The 21,428-nt window shown below is 46.4% G+C and overlaps 1 protein-coding gene across 2 annotated transcripts in view; it reads right to left on the bottom strand.

Moving 5' to 3' along the window:
* The window catches only part of ALDH7A1 (aldehyde dehydrogenase 7 family member A1), a 95,580-nt gene that overhangs the window by 22,209 nt on the left and 51,943 nt on the right, over positions 1-21,428 (bottom strand). Inside the window, exons 10-15 of one of the 2 annotated variants that reach the window (XM_073557236.1) lie at positions 17,046-17,087; positions 10,515-10,609; positions 10,337-10,421; positions 9,791-9,897; positions 9,603-9,719; positions 8,291-8,388 (exon numbers count right to left, since the gene is read on the bottom strand). In XM_073557236.1, coding sequence (XP_073413337.1) covers positions 8,291-8,388; positions 9,603-9,719; positions 9,791-9,897; positions 10,337-10,421; positions 10,515-10,609; positions 17,046-17,087 — 544 coding nt within the window. Of the gene's footprint in view, positions 1-8,290; positions 8,389-9,598; positions 9,720-9,790; positions 9,898-10,336; positions 10,422-10,514; positions 10,610-17,045; positions 17,088-21,428 lie in introns of both variants that reach the window. The other variant, XM_073557238.1, reaches the window with a different exon arrangement.

Genomic DNA, 21,428 nt, shown 5'->3' on the forward strand with positions numbered 1-21,428 from the left:
GGCTCCCTTTTCTGGGAGTAGGTAAACCGCTTTTAAAGCCGGAGCTTCAGGAACAAGTTTTGGCTTACATTGCTGACACAGCCTCCAGCTCTATCGCCTCCTCTTCTGAACTTTCAGAAAATAAAAGCACTGAGTCGTCATTGGAGGCTCATGGTGAGAAACCACAACTTTCCTTGTGTCCTTCAACCCTACCAAAAGTAAAGGATGCGGCAGGCCACACTACAGATTACTCCATGGAGCTCTTTTCACATACCATGCCTGGGTTATCAAGTCAAATCGTGAATTACCCAGGCCAAGAAGAATCTGACATGGAGTGCACTGATGCACAGCCACTGCTGGATTTATCTGCTGGTACATTCACTCAGAGCACTACATTGTCCTCACAGTGTACCGAGCCAGAATCTGAACCTGATGAAACTCAGGTGCCCCTTCCCGCATACTATACGACCTTACATGGTGACACAGAGGAAGGTACACATGACATTGAAGAGGAGGTGATGGATGACCTAGTTGTTGACCCAGATTGGCATCCATTGGGGGAAGAGGGTGCCGCTGCCAAAAGCTCAGAAGAGGAGGAGCATCCGCAGCAGGCATCGACATCGCAACAGCTGTTATCTGGCAGGCCCGGAGCAGTCCAAAAACGGGTTACAAAAACCAAAAGAGTTGCAGGACAGCTAGGCCAGACGGTCAAATTAGCACAGCGTGCAAGGCCTCAAAATGTCTTCCATAATAGGAAGAGTGCAGTGTGGCACTTTTTTGAACAAAATCCTAATGATCAGGCAAAGGTTATCTGTAAGAAGTGCGCAAAGACCTTTAGCCGAGGGAAAAATCCGAGAAATTTGAATATCAGTTGCATGATTAGACATTTAACCACCATGCACTTGCAAGGGTGGACGGACTACCAAACCTCACGTACCACATGTGCAACTGCTCCCAATGAAGGTAGTCAGCAACACTACATCGCTTCCCCCACTGTAAGCCCACCAGTTAGCACACCACCAGCAGCAAATGTTGAGGTGTCGTTGCAAGGCCAAAGCATTCAGGGAATCACAATGTTATTGCTATGAAAGACTGAATCTAGGCCATCAGAAAGAACACCAACTTCATCACTATCATCAACCCTCTCTCAGTCCGCTGTTGTGAGTTCATTTTCCCCCTTCACTACTGAGGCCCGAGGAATTCCCTCTTCTGGTGAAGAAAGGTAGTGAGCCTGATTGTCAAACACCTGGGGCTGATGATGATGACTGGCTGAGTGGAGTTAATGACTGGATATAAGGCTGCCGACGCCCTTCTGGCCTGCGGGTGATTTCTCTGTGGACTTCTAGGAAACCAGTCTGATTCCTGCTCATCTAAAGCTAAGATTTCTGCTTTGCCTTTTTGCATTAGTGTTTTGTTTTCCTTGCTTTTCTGGATTCTGCCATTCCCTGCTGGGGTGAGCTGAATCTCCTTTTGCCTGTTGCTCTGTCTTCAGAATATTCCTGAGTACTGACATAGCCTTTTTTGAAGCCTAGCGTCTTCAGGGCCTTTTTTACTGTCAGTTTGTTGGCTCTTATTTTCTTAGGGTTTTTCACGGATTGCAGACAGCAGCCTTCCTGTCCTTACCTATTTAAGCTAGCTTGGGCCCCATCTTTGCTCAGTCTTTCTGTCTGTGTTTTGTTCTTTCTTCTTGCTTCACCGTCATTATATGTGGGGGGCTGCCTTTTGCTTTGGGGTCTGCTCTGGGGCAGTTTAGATTTCCCTTTCTGTCTTTAGGCTATTTAGTCCTCCGGCTGTGATCGAGGGGCCTAGGGCATCATAGGAGCCCCCCACGGCTACTGCTAGTTGTGATGATAGGTTCAGGGGTCTGCAATCCGATAGCTGCCAACTTCTCTGGTTTTCTGGACTTAGCTAGCATTTCTATTTTTGCCTCCTACGGTGACTCAATCATAACAGTCCGCCATGTCCACTGCTAGTTCCACCATATGCAGCTCTCAAGTCCAGCTCACCCTACCAGAGACTATGAGTAGGACAAGAAAGTACTCATCCGCGTACACTGGGTTTGAACGCCCACATTGCCAAACTAATCTCGTTAGAGATGATGCCCTACCGGTTGGTTGAAAGCGAAGCTTTCCGCGAACCCATGGCCTACGCAGTACCACGCTATGACCTACCCAGTTGGCACTTTTCTCGCAAAGCCATCCCAGCCCTCCACCTTCATGTGAAAGACCGCATTGTCCATGCACTCAAGCAATCAGTGAGTGGAAAGGTGCCCCTCACAACAGATGCATGGCCCAGTAGGCATGGCCAGGGCAGTTACATGTCCATCACTGCACACTGGGTTAATGTGGTAGATGCAGGGTCCACAGGGGACAGCAGCGGTGGGACAGTGCTGCCTAGCCCACGGTATAGGAAACAGTTGGCTGTAGGTGTTCAACCCTCCTCCAGAAGCGAAAGCTCGTCCACAGAGCCCAGTCGCACGAGCACTCCATCCGCAGCTGCCAGTGTTGCACACTCGGTGTCCCACTATTTAACAGCTAGTGGTAAGCATCAGCAGGCTGTGTTGAAGATGATGTGTTTGGGCGACAACAGACACCGCGGAAGTACTGGCCGACTACTTGCAGTGACAAACTGAGTCATGGCTGGGCAGTCTACATCTTGAGGCAGGCAAGGTAGTTTGTGATAACGGCCGGAATTTTGTGGCAGCCATAGCCCTTTCAAAACTCCAACACATACCTTGCCTCACACCTTGAACCTGGTGGTGCAGTGCTTCCTCAATAATTATCCGGAGTTAACAGGCCTGCTCCAGAAGGTCCGAAGACTGTGCTCGCACATCCGCAGGTCGCCCGTACACTCCAGTCGTGTGCACAAGCTGCAGCGATTGCTCCAACTTCCCAAGCACCGCCTAATTATCGATGTTGCAACAAGGTGGAACTCCACCCTGCACATGGTTGAGAGGCTGTGCGATCAGAGGCAGGCTGTAATGCATTTGTGGGCGGATACACGGCCAGGCACTTTGTCAACTATGGTTACAAACTACTTATCGTCCCATATCGATGTTCTCCCTCACAGGTCATTCCCCTTTGACTATTGGGCCTCTAAACTGGACGCCTGGCCTGAATTGGCACAATATGCCTTACAGGAGCTCGCTTGCCCTGCTGCTAGTGTGCTAAAGGAAAGAGTCTTCAGTGCTGCTGGCTCAATCCCGGCAGAAAAAGGGGCTCGTCTGTCGACCCAAAATGTTGATGATCTAACCTTCATTAAAATGAACCATGCATGGGTTTCAAAGGATTTTGTCCCACCTTCCCCTGATGACACATAGGTTGTCAGAAATATGGCTCGCTTTTGTCCTCCTCTTCCTCGGACTTCTCCAATTCCTCCATTTGCAGCTGCTGAATGTCCAACATATGCCATTTTTTTTAACCTCCCTAACTGGGCTGCCTCCCCCCCCCCCCCCCCCCCATGGCCGGGGTCACCACCTAGCGCACGCAACCGTGCGAGTGCCATTGCCCTGGACAGGTGGCTGGGCCGACTCTTGGGTGCCGGCACTGGCACAGGGTCCCTCATAGTGCAATCAAGTGTCTCTGACGGTGGGGGTGCACACCCGGCGCCAGACACACAGGCGTACTATGAGGGGCCCAGTGCCAGTACCGACGCCCACGAGTGGGCCCCCCTTGCTTGGGCAGGACCCTAGCATTTGCAATATTTACAGGGCCCATTATACACTGGAGCATTAGAAATGGGGCCCATTATATATGGAGCATTATTTGGGCCCATAAGACACTGGAGCTTCATCCATGGTGAACAACATATACTGTAGCATTATGTGGAGCTCATCATATACTGTATCGGACCAATGATTCTGTATAGAGAAATATATGGGCCTCATTACTCTGTATGGCACACTATGCGGTGGCCATAATACTGTATGGAGGAATATACTGTCTGTTTTTGGCGCTATTGGAGAATTTAAAATGGATATCAGTCATGTGATGTAAGAATTGAAGTATTTTTCATTGTACTGTACTGCTATTTCTCTGCCGTATCAAAGGATCATGAATTGTATCATGTGTTAAAGGAGCCCGGTGACGCTCTTTGGCCCTGGGCCCACGAAAATCTGGAGCCAGCACTACCCCCCCCCACAACTTTAGCCAAATAACCCCCAGTTTTCAATGCCTAACTATTATTATAAAGTAAATTAAGGTTGACAAGCTTAAGGAATAAGAATTTATGTTTTTGGCATTAAAATGGGCACTCTAGGTGTGTTTCCTGTCCTCCACTCACTGCCGACTTTTCTTCCCCATTGACTTACATTGGGTTTCGTGTTTCAGTCGGACTTCGACTTTTCACAATAATCAGCCGATTTCGTTCGACCCGACTTTTGCGAAAGTTGGGTTTCGTGAAACCCGACTCGACCTGAAAAAAGGCAAAGTCGCTCATCTCTACTCATCACATTTGAACAAACCAGTGGTTACAATAGCCCTGTTACTATGGCCTGCTTCATACCAGCCCCTTTCCATGTGGAAAAACTCAGCCGCTCTGTACTCATTAGTATGCAGCGTTGCCATTCCTACAAGCCCCTATTTATACCTCCCACATGTGCTCACACCACACCAGCCAGGGGAGCAGGGTGCAAGCATATCCTTTACGGGCCTACAGCCTCAGGTACTTTCTCTCCACACACTGTGTGCCACTTACCACTTTCACAGCCAAATGGAACTTATTTAAACTCCTTATATTTCATCTCTAGGACGCAGTTTCCACCGCTGGCCACCTATGATTGGCACTACTCTGACTATAAGTGCGCAGCAATACATATATCTTACCATACCGGATACGAAAAATATTACACACAAAAAGCAACGCCTTTTATTGCGCAGGACTCTACCGGGCCTCCTTTTCAAGCCTCTTAAGGTAAATACAATCATGGAGACACCCCTGGTTTTTTATAAAAAAAACTTTAAATAAGCTAACCACAAATTTCTTCCATCTTTTCCTCAGGTTACCTCTAACCTATCATTACATGGTACACTTTATATCCTCCAAAGGTATATTTACTTCACATAGAGGTATACCCGGCATCTGACTTCATCAAAGCTAATTTAAATCCCCTTTATCCTTTCCTCAGGTGACCATTTATTTACAGCCTACCATAACACGGTACATTCCTTACTATATAGGTACTGTATTATATATTTTTTATCTGTGACCCTTTTCTTACAATATGTCGCTCTACCATATTCTTTAGCATGGAAGCTTCTATACGGCTATTCCCTAACCCTGGCTCCCCATTCCTCTTGAATCCAAGGTATTTACAATACAAATGCTATTTTTGTATTTCCCTTATCCTTGCTTCCTGGTTCTCTTAATTATTTGAACCTCCTAGGTCTTTCATTTCCTACACCTAGCTCTTTAGGACTCAAGCATGCCCATAAACTTGTTGATACCGTATAGCTTATTTTGTACCCTATTTAGGACTCAAGCATGCCCATAAACTTGGTGATACGGTTATGGCTTATTCCCTACCTTATTCCTATCCATATGGTTCTATGTTACGTAACTAGACCGACTAATGTACTAGACCTGGTTGCAACTCTATTTGTGCCATTTGCACCTTGAGAATTTCTTCTTTTTTTATTATTGTTATATTGATTCTTTTCTGTAAGTTCTTAGTGTTTTTCTTGTATATATGTACATGATTTTTATTTGCTTATTCTTTGTCTTTTAGTAAACCCAATGATTAAGACCCGGGAGGGTCGAAACGTCGGGTGTTTCTATTTTACTGGGTTTTGGACCAATTTTTGTAACTTGGCACTTATCGGTTTGTCAAAAATACAATTCCACTGTTGGTTGCAAATTATTTCATTAGAGTGTGCGGTGAATTTTTGCTACGTCAATCGAGCATCAAGGTAGTTCCTTCAATCGATTGAGTTCCAAGCAACGCAACAGACGGCCAATGTATCTGGAGATTTGACATCCCAAATAGTCTCCCAAGAAGCCTACCTCCTCCATTAGAGTTTACTCCAGTAGGTAAAAGGTCAGATCAGACATATGGACTCTTATACATTTCCACATATCAGAGGAATCTTGGTCTTTTACTATCAGAGCAGGATTTTTCTTCCCCAGCTTGGATGGAAGATTGTGAATGTCTACTAAGCTCAGGATTCAGGTGCCTCTTCTGAAGAAGCCACGCAAAACGCATGGCAGAGGGCTCCTGCCTGTATATACTTGATGATAAAGGATCTTATGTATCTAATGTGGACTTTGCACCTATGTTACAATTTTTCTACAAGATGAGTTTTGCCGAGATGTACATTTTGTAAGTTTTCACTAGTACCGAACCACAAGACCTCGAATTTTACGGTCAAGTGTAAAATATATAATAAAAATATATAGGCGATGCAATACGATTAAAATACCTTTATTAGATAATAGTGGTATAGTGGTAAATGGTAACACTAAAAAAGCATTGTGCGCTCATTGAATATACAATATATCATTTAATATATAGTAATTAATAGAAAAACACGACGGGCAAAATAATTCATCAAGATTACATACAAATAGCTAATGTATATTCCCCTTAGTAAGCTCATCCCATGAAAAGTGGCAATATAAACAGGGAGCCATTTAATAAAACATGTGAGGGCTCCAAACAAAGTGAAATAATTTTAAATAAATATATATTAAAGGTTGAAATATATAGAAATAAAAATAAAAATAACAGTGCATATATACAGTGCTGAGTGCAAAAGTGCCAATGGAAAAAAGGGGGGAGAGCAATTAGGGATCTATACCTTTAAGGCCTTCCGAACACCGAGCAGCACCACCCCGACGCGTGTTTCGGATTGAATCCTTCGTCAGGGGGTGATTTATAAAGCCTCTTGTTCTTAGGCGAGAACCTACTGGCGACGATACCCTCCTTTTTAATTTTTGCTTCCTGTCTCCAAGCTAGGTTCGCCTCACAAGGGCCAGGCTCCTGCTTTAGCCATCCTGATCCTGCAGAACTTGACTTGTAAGCCATAGCTCAGGATTGCCTGCCCGGGTGAAGTCTAGGTCTTCAATATTTGCCGTTCTTAATCTGAGGAATTCTCCAGTGCTCTCCTTTCACGATGATCAAAGATCTCTCTCCATTTCAGCTTTCCGGCAAGGCGATCTTTTCCATCAGGCAGGATTCCAAAGGAGGCACTCCTCAGTCTCTTCTTCAAGGCAGAGTAATCTGACGTTTGACTACCTCATTTCCCCTTAGCGTGATTCTCTACCTTTCACCTTGAGGAGATTGCTCTCGTTCCTTTATAAACTTTGTCTCTCATCTCAATCTGACAGACAGAGCTGTGCAGCTCTACCTGTCTAGCACAGCTCTGTTTGGACTTAGTCGCCTTGTAGCCTGCAGATGTCAGACCACCATTGTTCTCTGGGGATGATCAGTCAAAGCAGAAAGTTTAACTGGGTGTTAGGGGCCCGTTACACATAGCGATATCGCTAGCAATATCGCTGTAACGTCACCGATTTTGTGACGTAGCATCGATATTGCTAGCGATATCGCTATGTCTGATACTTACCTCCGACCGGCTCCCCCGCTGCTCATGGCTGGTCGCGCGAGAACGTCCTAGACCATTTCTCGTCGGGCGCTTCCTGTGGCGCCAACGAGCGACGCGTGGACGCGGGCGGGAGGACGTCAGGATCGCCGCGTCTGACAGGTAAGTAGCGACCCGCGACCCCTGCTATGTCGCTGGTGAGATCTGCCTGTGTGGCAGCTCACTAGCAACCACTTAGCGATGCACCAGTGATCCATATTGCTGTTGGGATCGCTGGTGCATCGCTAAGCGTAACGGTACCCTTAGTGGCCCAGGTGTTGCCTGGGAGGACGTTTTTTGTTTTGTTTTTTTATAAATACACATGTATTTCTATATGTATGTCTTTTAGTGTCTACGTATTAACCCATGATTCCTGTGTCCTCCAATAAAGGCTACGAGGGGTTTTATGGTGAGTATCAAATATCTTTATTTGATGCATTTGTTTTTAAATTGCAGAAAGTAACCATGTGTTTCCACAATTAAAAACAAACAATGAGACGGTGTGCTTATTCAATGTCAAAATCCCAAAAAAATAAATCTCTAGCTGGGCTCATGAAAATACTACATTTTAATGTCAGAGGACACGAAAGCTTTCAATAAGCATTATAAGGTTATTCTGGATTGAATTTTCAAGGTAAACACACCATTCACACCAAGTCTGAAATTTCTATGGAATAATGTATTCAGAAATCTAATGACATGGCACCAATGTTAGATAATAGATAAATTTGAGTTACCCAAGCCAGCGGAAAATTCTTCCGAGGTCCTTAGTAAAGATGCTACTTGAAAGACCTTGTTTGACTTCATTATTCCATGCAAATGCTTCCTCCTCTGTCTACCAAAGAGAATATGTGCAGTAAGTATTTAGGTGACTTTATTCTTCGGGTCGGTGCGATTACAGCGATGCAAGATTTATATATATTTGGCTGCCATCAAACACTAAAACGACTTTTAGAAAAAAAAAAAAAGTCATATTTTGAGAGTTATAATGTTTCCATATTTCTGCTAACAATCCTGTGAGAGCAGTTTACGCTTGTATTGGTAACATTTTTGGGCACAACATTTTTTATCACTTTTTATTCCGATTTTTTGGGAGGCAGAATGAGCAATGTTTGGGTTTTTTTTTTTTACGCCATTCACCATATGGTTAAAGTGATGAGACGGCTTTATTCTTTACAGCAATACCACATTTAATAAATATACACACACACATACATATATATATATATATATATATATATATATAATTGTTTTTCTCCTTTTTAAAAAGGTAGGACCCACGGAGGTTTGCTGTGACATGGCAGTGGGCTTCATACAGTCAGATCAGAATGTTAAGAACCTCATGTTCTTTTTTAGCATTTTTATTTTGGCGCCTTTACACGAAAACAATTTTATAGGGTAAAAAAAAAAAAAAAAAATTGTTTTTGCATTACTTTATTCAGAGCGCTATAGCTTTTTCCATTTTCCCCGAACCGAACGTCACCCTTTTTTTTTTTGTTGGCCAAGATGACGTTTTCAGCTATACCATTTTATTTACATTCAACTTTTTGATTGCGTTTTATCTAACTTTTTTTGCAGTATGATTTATTTATTGGTTTAATATTTTTTAGGATTTTTTTAATTTTTATAATTTAAAATTTCTTTTTTATTTACTTTTTCATTGTAATTCATTGTACCTGTCAGTGTGACACTGACAGAACCCTGTGAGACCATGCAACTGGCATGACGTGAACTTATCTCAAACGTTGTGAAGGAGTTAAGGAAGACCTATAACTTACTATAAATATGTATTTTATTTTTTTTTTTTTTAACTGATGTAAATTTTGCAGTTCTCAATCTGGTATGGGTTTTGTTCCAATAATCTCCATTTTTGAGATTAACCCCCTCTTCCCTGTATGCACATCTAGTGTTATTCATCATCTGGACGTGGTCATCAAGAAGATGCCCACAAGAAGAGTTGGGCTATAAAGATAGAGAATTTTTTGGCACATCCTCCTAGTTAACCCCAAAAAAATAAAAAAATACATTATGGAATGTAAAATAACTTGCCTTAAATTTGATGATGTAAAGTATTGGAGCAAATGTTTCCTTATGAACAATTGGTGAATCATGAGCAAGGCCGGTCATGATGGTTGGTTCCACAAAATTACCAGGACGATCAATAGCCTGCAAAAGAGATCGATTATCCATCAAAGAGATTTAACACTTCGCTGCACTGACCATCCACCTAAACGTACCTTACCACCACAAACAACTGTGCCGCCTTCACATTTCGCTTGTTCAACGGCAGACAGGAACATTTCTACAGCCTGCTTTGTGTGCAGAGGTCCACATAATGTGCCAGCTGAAAAATTAAAAAAAAGACTGAGCATACACCATGGGAAGAAGTAGGAAGGACAACTGCAACCCCTAATGGCTACAACCCTGGCACAATTATATGGCCCCTATAGGTTCCCTGGCTCATGAAGCAAGATTATTGTTTTGTGTTAAATCATTCTCAACTGATTTGTACTGAAAATTTCAGTGACTGTCCCAATTATCTGAAAGTGGTTTGCAGAAAGTCATGCACCTGCAGCCAATCCAACTTAATTCAGATGACTGAAACAAATCTGAATATACCTTTCAAGTCATTGATATCACCACCCCATCCAATTCACCTAATGTTCTGCATTGGCAAACCTTATATGATCCAATGGGAATGTATCCAGCATATTAAAAAGGCTAAAATTGGTTGCCACATGCAAAAAAAAATAAATAAAATATTTTACGTAAATTCTACTCACGTTCACATGGGTCTCCTATTCGGACTTGAGTATAGGCTTTGGAGAGTTTTTCTACAATCTGATCGTGAATGCTCTCGTGTAAAAACTATTGAAAGAAAAGCGGCAATTTAGACATCAGTACCATAATTATTGCTTAGAAATGGCCACAGGAATCCTAACACAACTAATCTCCTCTTACCAGCCGCCTAGCTGTCGTGCACCTTTGACCTGCAGTGCCCACCGCAGCAAACAGCACAGATGGGGTGACCAGATTGAGATCAGCATCTTCAAACACTGAGGGTGTTAAATCACATAATATCTGCATTAAGGTCTAATAAAACCGATGTGTCTCAAAAAGGTTAGTCCGGAGTCACACTAAACGTATGAAAACAAATTGGTCCGAGTCTCCTTGCCGAGAGTCGCACAAGTGACATGAGAGTACAATCCGATTTTTCACCCCTAGCAGCTGATTTGCATCCGAATGCAATGCGATTTTAACATGAACTATTACATACAGCAATTCTCAAAGCCATTTACCCATTGTTTGCAAAGGAAAGTTTCTTCTTCAAAAGATAGATCGGATAAAAGCCGGCAATTCATGTGCCGCATACAGATATCCATCTCTATCTCTCTATATCAGCAGCCGCATAGTGTAAAATCACAGCAGGAGCAGACAGGATAGAATAGATGAATGATATACGGTAAATAGGGATTGTGTACTCACCGTAAAATCCTTTTCTCCGAGCCATTCATTGGGGGACACAGAGACAGTGGGTGTTATGCTGCTTGCCACGAGGAGGACACTAAGTAAACCAGAAAAAAAGTTTAACTCCTCCCCTGCAGTATACACCCTCTCTCAGGATGAGATATCTCCAGTTCAGTGAAAAAAAGCAGTAGGAGCTTAAACAGTCAACAATAACCATAACTATGTCAAAATCTAAGAATGCTACAAGTGAGCCAGTAGGCTAAACAGGTCGGGAGCTGTGTCCCCCAATGAATGGCTCGGAGAAAAGGATTTTACAGTGAGTACACAAAAATCCCCATTGGGGACACAAGAGACAGTGGGACGTCCTAAAGAAGTCCCTGGGTGGGGAGCATACATCTGCTAATACCTAATGTACCACTGAGTCAACACTGAGGTACTGCCGATTGCAGGATGCGTCTGCCGAGAGCTGCATTTGCAGAGGCCTGAGAATGAATTTGGTAATGTTTTGTAAAGGTATGCAGGTTGGACCAAGTCGCAGCCTTGCAGACCTGTTCTGCCGAGGCCTGGGGCCAAATGGCCCAAGAAGCACCCACTGACCGGGTAGAGTGCGCCTTTGTCCCTGCTGGGACAGGCGCATTCCTGACACGGTAGGACTCCTGAATCGCTGCGCGAATCCACCTGGCTAGCGTTGCTTTTGAAGTGGCTAGACCCTTCCTATGCCCCTTTGGAAGTATGAACAGAGCATCTGACTTGCAGAAGGGAGCCGTCCGTGAGACGTACCGTCTCAGCGCCCTAACCACATCCAGGGTGTGGAGGGCCTTCTCAATGCGATGGACTAGCGCCGGACAAAAGGAAGGCAAAACAATTTCCCCGTTGAGATGGAAAGAGGAGACGACCTTGGGCAGGAACGTCCTGAGAACTACCTTGTCCTGATGAAAATTCAGGAACGGAGAACGGCAGGACAGGGCTGCCAGTTCCGAAACTCGTCTGATTGACGCAATTGCCACTAGAAAGACCACTTTCCAAGAGAGGACGGTCAATGACACTTCCTGCAGCGGTTCGAAAGGAGCCTCCTGTAAGGCCCTGAGAAGCAGATTAAGGTCCCAAGATTCCAATGGCTTTCTATAAGGAGGAGTCACATGGGAAACTCCTTGAATAAACGTCTTGACCTGAGGTTTGGTGGCAATTTTGCGTTGGAAAAGTACTGACAAGGCCAAAAATTGGCCCTTGAGTGAGCTAAGCGCGAGGCCTGATTTTAATCCAGATTGAATGAACTCCAATATGGCCGGAATGGAGAACATCAGAGGGGAACGACCATGATCCTTGCACCATGAAAAGAAGATTTTCCAGGTGCGGTGATAGATACGCCTGGATACAGGCTTCCTAGCACTAATTATGGTGGAAATCATGTCGAGAGAGAACCCAGCCTGAGCTAAAATCCAGGATTCAACGGCCACGCCGTCAAAGACGGCCCCGTAGTTCTGGTGGTAACTCAGGCCCTGGGAAAGCAGATCCGTGTGATCTGGAAGTCACCAGGGGACGTCGGCGACTAGTTGTATTAGTTCTGCATACCATGCTCGGCGCAGGCAATCTGACGCGACTAGATCACTGGTAAACGCTCTGCTCGGATCTTCTTGATGACCCTCGGAAGCAAGGGAAGAGAGGGAAAGATGTACGGGAGCCGGAACTGGTGCCATGGCAGAACGAGGGTGTCCGCTCCGATGGTGCATGGATCGCGCGATCGGGCAATGAACCGAGACACCTTGTTGTTTAGTCTGGAGACCATGAGGTCCACATCCGGAGTCCCCCAAATGATGACAAATCTGGTGAAAGACTTCCGGATGAAGAGACCACTCTCCCGAGGCAATGCCTTGGCGTCTGAGAAAATCTGACGCCCAATTTTCTACGCCCAGGATGTAAATTGCTGAGATGTGCGAATGGTTGGTCTCGGCCCAATGGAGGATGTGACTCACTTCGTGCATGGCCATCCTGCTCCGGGTACCTCCCTGGCGGTTGATATACGCTACAGCCGTGGCGTTGTCGGATTGGATCCTGATGGGGTGACCTGCAAGGAGATGGTGGAAACTCCGTAGAGCAAATCTGTTCGCTCATATCGCCAAAATGTTGATGGGGAGATGTGACTCTCGGGTCGACCAACGACCCTATACCGTGTGGTGACAAAACACCGCACCCCAGCCGAGAAGACTTGCGTCGGTGGTTACTACCAACCATCTTACTGGGAGAAAATACCTCCCTTGATTCAGGGAGGACCTCAGAGTCCACCACCTGAGGGCTTGCCTGACCCACAGGGACACAAGGATCCGACGGTCTAGGGAGAACGGGTTCTTGTCCCAAGCTAACAGCAACGCATGTTGTAAGGGACGGAGATGGAACTGTGCAAATGGAACTGCTTCCATCGCAGCCACCATCTTTCCGGGAACTCTCATGCTGAAACGAATGGAGTGAGAAGCTGGACGGGAAAGAGTCTGCACTGCCTGTTGTAAGGCTTGCGTCTTTTCTGGAGGGAGAATGACCAACCCGCGGGAAGTATCCAATATCATTCCTAAAAAGGAAATCTGCTGAGCCGGTTTCGGGGAAGACTATGCGAAGTTTATCTTCCACCCCAGGCGCAAAAGTGTATTTACTGTTACATCCATGGATTCCTCGCAGGCTGGAAGGGACGGACCCTTGATGAGCAGGTCATTCAGATACGGTAACACCACTACTCCCCGAGAGTGGAGAATGGCCATGACAGCCGCCATGACCTTGGTAAAGACCCTGGGAGCAGTGGCGAGTCCGAAGGGCAAGGCAACGAACTGGAAGTGTTCCTTGTGAATTGCAAAACGCAGGAACTGCTGGTGAGACGGGCAGATCAGAATGTGAAGGTAAGCGTCCTTGATGTCGATGGATGCTAGGAACTCTCCTTTTTCCATGGAAGCGACAACAGATCGGAGAGATTCCATTCGGAATCGCCGAACCGTGACAAACTGATTTAACAGTTTGAGATCCAGAATGGGTCGCATCGTCCCGTCCTTCTTTGGAACCACAAAAAGGTTTGAATAAAATCCTCTGAACTTTTCGTGATGAGGGACCGGAATGATGACTCTTAAAGAGAGCCTGAGCAGCCCGAAGGAAGGCTCTTGTCTTTCACTTGGGGCTAGAGGAAAGGAAAAAGTGAGTTGGAGGGGGAGGGGAAAACTGTATCTTGTATCCGGAGGACACCAGCTCCCTGATCCACTTGTCGTGGACGACCGCGAGCCAGGTGTGGCTAAAGGAAAGTAGGCGACCACCTACTCTGTCGGCATCCGCCGGATACCGCAACAAGTCATTGGGTAGATCTACGAGATCTGGCTCCCCTGGATCCAGAAGCCCTAGGCCTGGGTTTCGAAGAGCAGTTAGGTCTGTATGAGACCTGGGAGCCTCTGTCTCCGCGCGGAGACGGATCTGATCCAGAAGAGAAGGTAGAGGAGGACCAACCGGAGTTGTTGCGAAAAAAGATCGAAAGCGCGTCGGCTGTTGGTTGCGAAACGGCCGAACAGCCTTTTGATGAGGAAGGAATTTACTTTTCCCCCCAGTAGCATCAGAAATGAGCTGATCCAGTTTCTCTCCAAAAAGACAACCCGTTTGAAAGGGGAGAGAAGTCAACGATCTTTTAGACGTGGCATCCGCTTGCCAGTCACGGAGCCATAGGGCTCTTCTAATGGAGATCGCATTAGCGGCAGTTTGAGCAGCGCAATTGGCGGCATCAAAAGAGGCGTTCACTACAAAGTCCGCTGCGTGAATTATCTGTCTGGCGACCGTGGTTGCCTCCGGAGGAAGATTGGTGCCCTGGAAGGAAGTAATCAAGACTTCTTCCCAAGCGGCCATTGCCTTAGTGACCCAAATTGCCGCAAAAGATGGAAAAAACACTGCTCCTGAAGCTTCAAAAACTGAACGGGCAAGGTAGTCAATCTGACGATCGGAGGGGTTTCTGATTGAGGAACCCTCCGAAACGGATAGAAGAGTTTTTGAAGCAAGACGCGATACAGGCGGGTCCACCGGAGGGGACTGTTACCAATCCTTCATTAGGTCTGGATCAAAAGGGAATTCAGCCTGAGTAGACTTTTGCCCTGTGAACCGCTTATGCGGACGATCCCTATGTTTCTGGACAATTTCCTTAAAGTCCGGATGGCTGGTAAATAACCTGCGCACACGCTTGGTTTTCTTAAGTGTGATAGGATGTGCTGGAGCGGGAACATTATCCTCATCCAACTTCAGAATCCTCTTGACTGATTCTATAAGAGAATCAAGCGACTCTTGATCAGTTGGGGGATTCTGAGGGGCTGACGTGTCAGATTCGAATTCAGAGTCGTGCTTGCTGAGAACCCCAGGAGAGGGAGAGCGAGAGACAGGAGTCGCAGATGCACAGGCGCGAACGGGGCTAGGGGACGCATCATGGGTCCGCTTTCAAGAGACCTGACCATCCCTTGAACGAGTATGGCCCCTTCTGGTGGACGGTTCCCGGCCGACGCCAGAGCCTTCCTCGGGGGGTAAGGACACCTTCTGGCTTAAAGAGTCCTCCCGGAGGGAGAATATAGCCTGGGTCAGAGAATCCACTGACCATGACAGGGACGCAGCCCACTCAGGGGTACTAAATGCAGGAGGCCCGTCAGCAGCGTCGGCGAGGGGCGATTGAGCGCAAGTCGGGGAGCAGGCCGGGTCGCAGTCCGTGCATAACGGATTAGTCTGTGCACTGGGTAAGGCAGACTTGCAAGTGGTACACACGGTAAAAAACGCAGTGTGCTTTTTAGCAGCCCGTTTAGCCTCCTTAGATTGAGACATAGCGCTCCTGAAAGGGTTATCGGCAGAGTCTGCTGCAGCTGCAGGGAACGTGCCGGGAAGGGGTTAAGCTTTAATCTGAGGGCAGATGCAGCTTACCCAGTCCTATGCTGTGTCCCCCGGGAGGAATCGCGGTGGCCCTGCGGTGTCACCCGGTATCCGGCAGAATGCTCGCCTCACAGCTAGTGTCCAGAGCAGGCTGGGGTAAAAAGACATGGCCCAGAGATTAGAATCTAGCGTCTCGTCAGGGATGAGAGGCGCCAAGGCGCTATTCAAATTGCAGCCTAGTAGGCCGGAAAAGCCGGGGTGTAAATTTTTCGGGCTACCCGCGGTAGCGCTGAGGGGGTGTGTGGCCGCGATGGGGGGCCGGTACACCGCCACTGACTCAGTGCTTCTCCCGGGGGCCAGGACCCGACCCCATACCTCAACTCCAGTGCTCAGCGCCGTCTGGCCATCCATGCAGGCTCTCATCCTCAGGGGCTGATGTAGCAGCACTGGAGGAGTTCTTAAAGGGGGCCATGCTCAATCGATCCTCCCTATGATAGGGGGATGGAGAGCTATGGGGCTGATTCAGGGCCTACGTAAGCGCTGTCCAGTCTTCTCCATTCCGTGCGCCTGCCCTCATATCCGTGGATTACCGGACTCCGGTCGTAAGGATCATCACCAATATTGCTAGAGGAATCAGCCCCAAACGTCGCAGGAAAGTGCACGGGGAGGTATACTCCGCGTGCTTGCCTGTTGTTGGCTTGGGGGAGAGCGGGCCGTAGAAAGAAACCATCACTCCGTTAATTAAAAAATAAAAATTTACAGAAAAATTAAAAAAAAAATAAATAAATAAATAAATAAATAAAAACGGTGGGGTCTGAAACCAGACCCCAAGTGCCTCCTACAGACACTAAGCATGAACTGGAGATATCTCATCCAGCGAGAGGGTGTATACTGCAGGGGAGGAGTTAACTTTTTTTCTGGTTTACTTAGTGTCCTCCTAGTGGCAAGCACCATAACACCCACTGTCTGTGTCCCCCAATGAGGCGTAGGAGAAATATAGTACACACGCCAAAGCTGTACAGTGTCTGCATAAAATACCTCAAGTCCCAGACAGCATATATATCAAGCTCTAGCCTGTCTCCCATTACAACTCCAGCAATAAAAGCAGAAGCTTAAATATCATTTTCTACATGTGCAATTGTCAGCTTATATACCTACCAACAATGGCATTGTTTCCTCCAAGTTCAAGCAACTTTCGTCCTAAGAAAAAAACGATCAGTCAAATGGAAGCCAAGACAGCAAAACAGTACATCTTGGAGCATGCTTACATGGAACCATCATGCTGAAAATGGTATCTGATCTGCAAGCAGGATGTTAGTGAGGCAGGAGGAGATGATCAGATTGATCTACATTTTGGTGGGGACAGTTTAAAAAGGGAATGTGCTGTGTTGATTTTTTTTTTTTTTTTTTAAACAAGGGAGAAACTAATATTCCATGTCTCTTCCCCCCTATATTCCCCTCAAAACTGTTGCCTTTGCATAAAGCATCAGGCCTGGCCTTTAACCGCTGCAGCCCTGATGCTCACCAATGGATTAAGTCGTTGTTGCTGATCCTCCGATCACACGTTGACCCCGCTCCATCCATTTCCATGACAGCAGTAGTGTTATGCGTGACCCCCCACTTCACCCACTTCTATGGGAAGAGTAATATAGTGGACAGAGCAGAGTCACACATTACACCACCACTCCCATAGAAGTGGATGGAGTGGGGGGGGGTCACACATTACATACTGCGTATCTCATCCTATCATGTGTGATATACTCTGCTGTGCTCAATATCTAATCCCATCATCTGAAAAACTACACTTAGCCCTGTGTCTAATCCCAGCGTGTTACTTTAAGTGTATCTAATAGCGCACGCGAGACGCCACGTATCTAACCCCAGCTTACGGTACAGTGGGCAGCACTAGCTGACAATCAACGCTGCCGGCCATCCTCGGTGACAGTCTACTTGTCAGTATCACTTTGCAGTCACCAATGAAATGGCTCCTCACTGTGATCCTAAACTTCATCCTTTACAAGCACCCAGAAGGGGAGGAGAGGAGTGATGTCAGACATGACTGCAGACCCAACCTACATTTACTGCAGTCATAGTGTGAGCTAGTTCTACCCCAAGTTACATAATTACAATGAGTGCCCCCTGGTCCTTAGTATGGTCCTTGGAAGGAATAAGTCATGCGCCAGTGCTTTTACTGACCACACACACATTTATACAGTATATGTAAACAAGATCCCTTCTGAGGAGTCGTCTACATGGAAAACTTCAGAGGCTGCTCCCACTAGGGTTTACAAGTTGAAATATCAGACCTTTTGAATTTTTTCATATTTTACTTCATTAGAAACAAATCATGCTTTAAGCTTTAAGAATAATATTAATACTTTACATTTTTTCAACTGCTACAAGAGCGCTGCTGAAGTATGGAGTTTCCAGGTAGATGAAAAATAAAAATACTTTAAGGGTAGGTTTCCACGTGGCGTTAGGCTGGTTTCACATTCGCGCTTTTTAAGCGCACGCACGGCCGGGGGTAGCTCCGCCCCCGAGCCGACTCTCTGCCCGGCGTGCCCGCCCCTTCCTTGTAGCGCCGCCTCCTAGCGCACAGCGGCGCCTGCGATCGGCGCACCCTATCTTTAGCATAGGGTGCGCAGATCGTGCGCAGGCCGTGCGCTAGTTGCGCTTTGACCTGCGCTGCGCACTTTTGACGGTGCGCCGTACGCGCCAAAATCAGAAAAGTTTGATTTTGGCGCGCACGGCGCACCGTCAAAAGTGCGCAGTGCAGGTCAAAGCGCAACTAGCGCACGGCCTGCGCACGATCTGCGCACCCTATGCTAAAGATAGGGTGCGCCGATCGCAGGCGCCGCTGTGCGCTAGGAGGCGGCGCTACAAGGAAGGGGCGGGCACGCCGGGCAGAGAGCCGGCTCGGGGGCGGAGCTACCCCCGGCCGTGCGTGCGCTTAAAAAGCGCGAATGTGAAACCAGCCTAATACATCAGGATTTGCTGCAGAATGAACACTGCACACAGCCGCAGCGTCCAGATGTTACAGCATAGTTGAGGGGGATTTTATGAAATCCCGTCTCCACTATGTGTACAAAGACGCGGGCGACCCACCCACAAAACCGGACATGCGGCGCATCTTTATAGACCGCAGCATGTCTATTAATCTTTCGGAGACGCTCCGTCTCCGCAAAATAAATAGCCCAGTCTATGGATAGGATGCGGCGATCCCGCATGTGTTCAATGAACACATGCGTTATCACCGCGCGTAAAAAAAGGGGGCAGCGCTTTGGACAGAGCGGGCTTTCCGCTGCGTCCAAAGCGCTGCTACGACGCAGCGTGGAACCATACCCTTATAAAATTACAAATTTTGGAGCTGGTCCAGCTCCTTCCTCAGGTATGTACAAATAGGAAGTAAAAGGGGACTTTTATAGGGTCATCAGTGACGTTAAAAAAAAAATAAATAAAAATAAACACGACTTTATAAAAGACAGTTAGTCAATATATATAATAAAATATTCACAACAACGTATTAGAACTATAAGCTTCATCCTTGATCATATTATGGACTCTTCGCACTGAAAACTGCATATGCAAATCTCAGAGTAACTCTGGACAAATTCCTCCAGAGTAACCCTTCATTGGAAGGCATTTTCAATGCACTCATTGAGGCCCTCAGATGTTCGCGTTGATAATTTAAAGATCCAATAGGGTTCCCCGTTAATAAGTTTCAGAAATAGATTCAGAATATTTTCTGCAGGCTGGTCAATGATAGAGTTTTAAACCACTCTGATCTTTCTGATGTTCTAATAAGTAATGTTTTGACAAGTTATGGTTAGTAATGTCATTACTTGCATTATACCTGTGCTTATTCATCCTACTGTGAACTGATTGTATAGTTCCACCAACATATTGAAGATCACAATTGCACTGCAATAAGTAAATCACATAATTTGTATTAGAACTCAATAATTGTGATACCGTATTCTTCTAACAATAAGACGCACTTTTTCCAAAAAAAATTTTAAGAAGAAAATGGGAGGTGCGTCTTATAGTCCGAATGCAGGCTTCCTGGGGGACTTGCGGCAGTGGTGAGGCAGTGTACCTTCCTCAAGGAACCGGAGGCAGCAGAGGTGTGGTGACGCTAATCGGTGTCTGCGGGGGGCAGTGCGGAGTGCATCGTTGTGGTTTCCCGGCAGCCATCTCCCTGAAGCCATGGGCCGCCGGAGGCGGCTCGTTGGCAGATTGAGATCTTGACTGACCTCTCGCGCTCCATTTTCCTGAGGCTGTGGGCTTGAGATCTCAGCGGCCCTCGGCTTCAGGAAAATGGCTGCAGGAAGCTGCGCGTGCGTAGATTGAGATCTTGGCGGCCATTTTCCTGAATCCGACGGCTGCCGAGATGTCAATCGGCACACGCAGCCTCAGGAAGATGGCCGCCTAGAAACCGGTGATGCACTCTGCTCTGCATGGACACCGGGCCGCGGCGTCGCCACATTTCTGCCACCAGCATCCTGAGCCAGTAATAACATGAAGATGCTGCAGTGTCTGGTAAATGACTCCAGGGTCTGCTTCTTGCCGTCTGCTTTGCCTCACCGCCGACCGGCAGCATCACACCACTGGGATATCCTGGGACTTCAGCATTGCCCCACTTCTGCCGCCACCGGCTTCCTGAGGAAGGGACCATGCCTCCTGTGACCCCACTCAACCACCACTGGCCATCAGGTAAGATACCTTAAATTTGGACAATTTGACAGACCCCCATCTTATAAAAATCTTTTTGCTGCTATTTTCCACCCCAAAATTCGGGGTGCGTCTCATAGTCCGAATAATACGGTATGCGAAAAAGGTCTCCTGTAATCGTGAATTCCCAGCTACGTGTGAACATGTTGCAACAGAGACAGGGAGTCAAATGTCTCTGCTGCAACCGAGACTAATTTTTCTTATATTATCCGATTATTTTTTTGTTTTGTTTTTTACGTCACTGATGACCCTTTAAAAGTCACTTGTTACTTCCTATTTGTACATACCTGAGGAAATAGCTGGACAAGCTCCGAAACGCGTAGTTCTATAAAATTAATTAAATTATATTTATTTTTCACCCATCTGGAAACTCCATTCTTAGGCAGCTCATAGTTCAGGGAACAGTTTTTTTGCATTACTGTATGCATACAATATGCATATGAAGACTTCCGGGTCATAGACGCAGGGAAAAATACTGGCACATGCGCAGTAGCGATTATATGCTTTGCCCACAGTTGAGCAAAGCATACTGCGCAAGCGCGAACGGCCTTATCAATGCGCAGGCACGAATAAACAACGCCACCTGTTATATTCACAGAAAAAATTACATCCAGCAAGCTAAGGTGGGGGGAGAATAAGCCACGCCCATCGGACTGGACCACGGCGATTTCCATAAATCTGAAGAGTGATAGTAAAGCGAATTTTATACCAATTCTCAGGAATAACTGTGTGGAACAACTAATAAGTTGCAAATAATACAATCCCCTACCTGCGCCTTACTGGTGAAAAGATATGGATTGAATACATTAA

This window comes from Dendrobates tinctorius, unplaced genomic scaffold (genome assembly GCF_039654945.1).
Source record: "Dendrobates tinctorius isolate UK_male_01 unplaced genomic scaffold, ASM3965494v1 ptg000003l, whole genome shotgun sequence".
Lineage (NCBI taxonomy): Eukaryota > Metazoa > Chordata > Amphibia > Anura > Dendrobatidae > Dendrobates > Dendrobates tinctorius.